Genomic DNA, 6,845 nt, shown 5'->3' on the forward strand with positions numbered 1-6,845 from the left:
CTCCAAATGGTGCGCTTTTAATTGCATTGAAAAGTAGACATCCAGGGCTTTTTAGCAATATATAATAGTCCATACTTTGCTCAAGGATAGATGACGTAAACTGGCGTTCAATACCAGTTCCATGCTGCTGTCTGGCGTCCAGCGCCAGAAACAAGTTACAAGTTAGAGTTCAACGCCAGAAAAGGATCCAAAGCTGGCGTTGAATGCCCAAAACAGCCCTATGCACGTAATTAGCTTAAGTCTCAGCTCCAGCACACACCAAGTGGGCCCCAGAAGTGGATTTCTGCACCATCCATCTCAGTTTACTCATTTTCTGTAAACCTAGTTTACTAGTCTAGTATTTAAAGAACTTTTAGAGACTTGTTTTGGATCTCATGACATTTTGGATCTGAACTTTGTACCTTTTGACGGCATGAATCTCTAAACTCCATTGTTGGGGGTGAGGAGCTCTGCTGTGTCTCGATGAATTAATGCAAGTATTTTTGTTTTCCATTCAAACATGCGTGTTCCTATCTAAGATATCCATTCGTATTCCGGTACGATTGAGAACCTGCAGATGATTAGCCGTGCGGTGACAGCGCACCTAGACCATTTTCACTGGAAGGATGGATGGTAGCCATTGACAACGGTGATCCCCCAACACACAGCTTGCCATAGGAGGACGTGCATGCGTGAATCAGAAAATAGAGGAAAGTAGAATTTCAGAAGACAAAGCATCTCCAAAACTCCAACATACTCTCCATCAGTGCATACAAGTATAATTTGTGTTCTGCCCTTTTATTCCTTGCAATCAAATTTGATAAGTGAATTATTTTATTGTTTTCCTGACTAAGAGTTACAAGATAACCATAGATTGCTTTAAGCCAACAATCTCCGTGGGATCGACCCTCACTCACGTAAGGTATTACTTGGACGACCCAGTGCACTTGCTGGTTAGTGGTACGAGTTGTAAAAAGTGTGATTTACAATTCGTGCACCACTTTGCCCCGATGTGGTGACCACAGCACCCCTCGTGGACCTCTCTGAGTACATAGTCCGTTTGGTCGGGATGCAGGCACTTCAATAAGGGCTAGCTGAGTCCCTTTTTAAATAGTTGACCTTGTATGATCGCATATTTGGCCGCCTCCCTTCTCAACGCTTTAGCTGCCTTCTCGTCGTCAGGGAGTTTGCCGTTTTCTAGGAAATCAGTGATGGGGTCCATCCAGGAAATCAGTTGAAGGGCAACTCCTGGTTCTTTTATCATGCTTTGAATGAGAGACCGGTTGCCGACTCCCGGTTTCGTGCTTGCTAGCTTGGATAGGAGGTCTGCCCGTGTGTTCCTTTCCCTCGGAATGTGCTGGATCGTGACCTCCTCGAATTGTTTGCTCAACTCTTTGACCTTCTCCAAGTAATTCTGCAACAGCGAGTCTCTGGCTTGGTAGCTTCCATTCACTTGCGAGGTGACGACCTGTGAGTCACTGCACACTCTCAGCCTCGTAGCCCCGACTTCGTAAGCTAGGATTAAGCCGCCTAAGAGGGCCTCATACTCTGCTTGGTCGTTCGATATGGGAAACTCAAACTTGATTGATTGTTCGTATATGACCCCAGCAGGGCTTTCCAAGATGATCCCAGCACCTCCGGATGTTTGGTTGGAGGATCCGTCCACATGGGGCCTCCACCGTATGCCCGTTTCCTCGGTTGGGTCCCCCGTTACTTCTACCAAGAAGTCTGCCATTGCTTGCGCCTTAATCACATGTCGGAGCTCATATCGCAAATCATACTGAGATAGCTCGATGGCCCAAGTCATCATTCTTCCTGCTAAGTCGGGTTTTTGGAGCACCTGGCGGATCCCTTGGTCCGTTCTCACGACCACTTGGTGACCTTGGAAGTATTGTCGTAGTCTGCGGGAAGAGGTTAGGAGTGCCAGTGCCAGCTTCTCTAATTTGCTGTATCTCAGTTCTGCTCCTTGTAGTGCTCTACTCACGAAGTATACCGGCTGTTGAATCTTCCCTTCCTCCCGCACTAAGACCGCCGCCATCGCTTCCTCTGTTATGGCCAAATATAGGTAGAGCGGCTCTCTGACCTTGGGCTTTCCGAGTACAGGTGGTGCTGCAAGAATCTCTTTGAAATGATTGAATACTTCTTCGCACGCTGGGATCCATTCAAATGCTATCCCCTTTCTCATCAGGTTAAAGAATGGCAGGGCCTTCGTAGCCGACGCCCCGAGGAAACGGGATAGTGCGGTAAGCCTTCCTGACAGCCTCTGGACATCCTTGACACAGCCAGGACTCTTCATTTAGAGTATTGCTTGGCACTTTTCTGGGTTGGCCTCGACCCCCCTTTGGGTTATCATGTACCTTAGGAACTTTCCTGCTTCCATGGCAAAGACGCATTTGAGTGGGTTGAGCCTCATGCCGTGTTGTCGGAGGGAGGCAAACACATTTTCTAGGTCGCTTAATAGGTCTTCAGGTCGGGTGGTCTTTGCAAGGATATCATCCACATACACTTCGACTGTTTTGTCTATGAGGTCGCTGAATATCTTGTTCATTAACCTTTAGTACGTGGCCCCGGCGTTCTTCAGGCCAAACGGCATTACCTTGTAGCAGTATATTCCTCCCGGTATTATGAACGCTGTTTTCTCTTCGTCTGGCCAGTGCATCGGAATTTGATTATAGCCAGAATAAGCATCCATAAAGCTCAGATACCGGTATCCCACTGCCGCGTCGACGAGCGCATCAATATTGGGTAGGGGTAGCAGTCCTTGGGGCATGCTTTGTTGAGGTCAGAATAATCCACACACATCCTCCATTTTCCATTGTGCTTTTTCACTAGAACTACATTTGACAGCCAGGTCGAGTAGTCAAGTTCTCGAATAAATCCTACTTCGAGGAGGCTAGCCGTCTACCTGGCCACCTCCTCTGCTCGCTCTTGTGACATTTTCCTTCTTCTTTGAGCCACCAGTCTGGCCTCCACCTTAACAGCCAAGCGATGTGACATGAGATGGGGTCTATCCCTGGCATGTCGGCTGGCGTCCATGCAAACAGGTCACTGTTAGCCCTGATCATTTCCATTAGAGGTTCCTTCAGGTTGTGTGGGAGGTTTCTGTTCACAAAGGTGAACTTCTCCTCTATGTCACCGACTCTAAACCTCTCTAAGTTCCCTTCCGGCTCTGGTCTTGGCTTATCGCTGACTCTAGCGTCCAAGTCGGCGAGGAACACCCCGGAAGCCTCTTTAGATTTCTTCCTCAAGGAGAGGCTGGCGTTGTCGCAAGCGACTGCCATTTTCAAGTCTTCCTTTATGGATCCCACAGATCCATCATCAGCGATGAACTTCATTACCAACATCTTTGTGCTGATCACTACCCTGAGGTCGTTGATAGTCTTTCTCTCTAGGATGATGTTGTAGGCCGTGGAGTCTCGTAGAACCACGAACTCGGCCATTAGCGACCTCCGTCCCTGTCCTAGTCCTACGGATATTGGTAGGGAGATTATCCCGTCTGGCTTAATGAAGTGGTCGCCCAATCCTACGACACCGTGTTGGTGAGTCTTTAGATCGGCGTCCCATATGCCCAAGGCGTCGAACACGTTGCGGAACATGATATTTGAGTCAGCCTTGGTGTCCACGAGGATCCTCTTGATGAGGCCGGTTCCTACTCTGGCCGTAATGACCATAGGAGGGTTTTCCGTGACCTCATCGAACCATTGGTTGTTGTAACAATCCAACTTCCAGTACGTCATGATCGTACAAAAAATAAGGAGTTACTAACCTATTTCCTTTATTAACTATTTAATATTGAGCGTTTAGTTCGATATCGCGTTTCTATTTTATAGAAAATTCCAGAAAATTTTGTTTTTGATTATCAAAATCATATATCAAACATTTCAAAGTAATAATAATCGCATAATTATTAATAATAATATCTGTCATACAAAAGATTTCAAATAAAACTTAGATACAAATCCTATCCCTCTGTATAAAATAAAAATGTAAAGCAATAAGGGCGAGGGAACTCTATGAATGTAACTTAACTCATAAGTAAATTCTATAATCGCCCGCAGCTTCAAACTGTGTCTTCGAACCTGTGTCACTGAAAGGGTGGAAGATTTTGGGGTGAGAACAAACCACACGTTCTCAGTAGGGAATGGGAATGCCGTAAAAGTAATGATTAACATGCAAATAATTAACTTTGCTTAATAAACTATCTTTGTCAAATCCTTTGAAATACTTTTCAATCTTACTTTAGATAAATAATTACTTTCTTTAAATTTCTAAAGCCAGAACAGATCTCTATCATAAAACTTGCCACATTAAATATCTTTCAGCCACATAATTGATTCCCAGTCATAACAAGCAGGTATTAATCATCTCTATACATTCACAGACTACTAGCGTAAGTAAGAAACTCAATTCAACACACAAACAAATCACAATAAAACAAACAACACAATCATAGAGAAGTAATACAAGCAAACACAACCAAATGTAAATGCACAACCAATATGATGCATATCTGTCCTAAGCAGGCCATGAGCTCACGTGTCGGTTTACACCCTGCAGCCCGACATTACCTAGGAACAAGTCCCAGATATGGCTTCCCTTTGTGTCCTTAGTGCATATGTGTCGGTGGTAAGAATACGACTCCTTCATGACTACCGGCAGCCGGCGCAAAGTCTGACCCCATAATATACGCACAAGGGGAAACAATGATCCTCAGTTCGTGGGCGTCCCCGAGATCAATTCACAAACAAAACAATGATCCTCAGTTCGTGGGTTTCCCCGAGATCAACATACAACAACAAACATGATCCTCAGTTCGTGGGTTATACCCGACATCAATACATAACAATACAATGATCATCAGTTCGTGAGTTATACCCGAGATCAACATATAACAGTTAGTGGGTTATTCCCGTAATCAATGATTATCAATTCGTGGATTTTCCCACATTTAAAACAAATAACAATTTATAGGTTTTCCCCGAGATCAATGATCATTCAGTTCGTGGGTACTTCCCGAATTTAACCAATTATTAATTCATGGGTTTTCCCCGTAGTTAAACAACTAACAGTTCGTGGGGTTTTCCCGCCTTTTATCACTCTTCATTTTTTCTTTCTAAATCTCAACAATCCATATATCAGTTCCCATTCTCTTTTCCCCTTTAAATTCTTAACAATTTTTCTTAAACCTTTCTTAATTTCTTAGGCATTTGTCTATAAAAATCTTAATCATCAAATCATTTCATAATTTCTACTTTAGCAATCTTAACTCGAACCAACTTTAAAACTGTTTTCCAGTTTAATTCTCTATCAAAAGACTCAAGAAATTCATCTTTCTCTTTACTATTCCAACTCAAATATTATAATATAAATTCACAAATCTCTAAAAGGTAATCCTTTACTTTAAGCCCAAATCATAACTTTTTCCTATATTGAATCAAACTCAAAACATAATTTCTTTCTTAAATAACTCAAATTCGAAACATAGACCTTTCCTTGGTAAATCGAACTCAAAATATTATAATTTTTTTAACTAAATAAAACTCAAGTAATATAGTTTTCCAAATTCAAAGCTTCTAAAATAACTTTTCAAATGAAACCTCAGATTTTTATAAAATTTCGGCAGCACCTCCCCTAAAACTCGGACTTAACCACCCTTACGGCCCTCTTTCTTTAACATCTCATCAAACCTTTCTCAACAATTATCACAGCAGATTCTCAATTAATTAGAAAATCTACAATTCACAACTATCACATAATTCAACAATCCAATTTTCATCTCATCAATTCATAACTAAACTCATAAGTCATAGAATCCTTTCAAATTAAAAATTAAACTCTCTCCATCCGTTTATCAGTAACTATCATAACATATTCTCAATAATTATCTCATCATAATTCAGTTTAAGAACTAACATCCAACATCCTTTTAAAATCAGAATTTCACCCAGTCATCATTTATTTTAAAAGTAAACCAGTCTAACTTTAAAAACTCATAACTAATTTTCCAAAACCATTCTTCAATCAGTCACCAACCAAATCCACTACCGTTACAATATATCAAATAACATCATTCAATTCAATATAAATCCGTCAAAGATCATAATTTCAGTCAATTTGCAACCATCAAGCAAACCAGCCTATGGCAAGCAGCTCAACATAATCAAATAACAGGATTCTTAGTAATTCCAAACAATCAGAAAATCGGTAACAGTTACAGCTTCAAATCAAAATCAATATAATCAATTAATCACCTACAACCATGAAACCGGCCACAATCACAGCCAAGTCAGAATCAATAAATCATGACACAGAAAATTAGTCTAACCATTACAAAATTATTTATATACTCTTAAAATTTACTATATTATTTCAGAAAATCAGGTTCTCAAGACAGTGTAATCCTTTAAGTTCCAATCCTTCAATAACCACCATAATGAATTTCAGCCAGTCACAAGTCAAATTCACAACCATTCATATATATCAGATAACTAAAATCAACAGTAAGCACTTATCCTCAATAATTAGAATATAACCACATCTCAACCAATTTAGCATAATCACCTAAAATCAGAATTTTCAACAATTACATCAAAATCAGAAAACCAATATCAATCATAGCCTCAACCAGAATTAATCTTATCAATTAATCTATCACTCACAACAAGAACACCCAATGATATTCACAGCCACACTCTAAAATCAATAAATTAGTTGAAATACTAGAAAATCATCTCAATACCAAACTTAATCCAAATTTCACAATCTCAAAACAATCAAGCTTATTTCTATCAATTAATGATAATTATGAATTATTTGCAATTACTCACTAAACCTCATTGGCATTCATAAGTTAAAACTGTTAATTT

General features: G+C 40.7%; 1 protein-coding gene across 1 annotated transcript; it reads right to left on the reverse strand.

The window, feature by feature from the left end:
• On the reverse strand, positions 1,070-2,275 carry LOC107633159. The gene has a single exon (XM_016336795.1). The coding sequence runs from the start codon at positions 2,273-2,275 to the stop codon at positions 1,070-1,072; it is 1,206 nt and encodes a 401-aa protein (XP_016192281.1).

Source organism: Arachis ipaensis, chromosome B03 (assembly GCF_000816755.2).
Source record: "Arachis ipaensis cultivar K30076 chromosome B03, Araip1.1, whole genome shotgun sequence".
Classification (NCBI taxonomy): domain Eukaryota; kingdom Viridiplantae; phylum Streptophyta; class Magnoliopsida; order Fabales; family Fabaceae; genus Arachis; species Arachis ipaensis.

Bases quoted from the DNA above. Each gene is read 5' to 3' on its own strand.
- LOC107633159 (XM_016336795.1), bottom strand. From the start codon at position 2,275: ATGAAGAGTCCTGGCTGTGTCAAGGATGTCCAGAGGCTGTCAGGAAGG.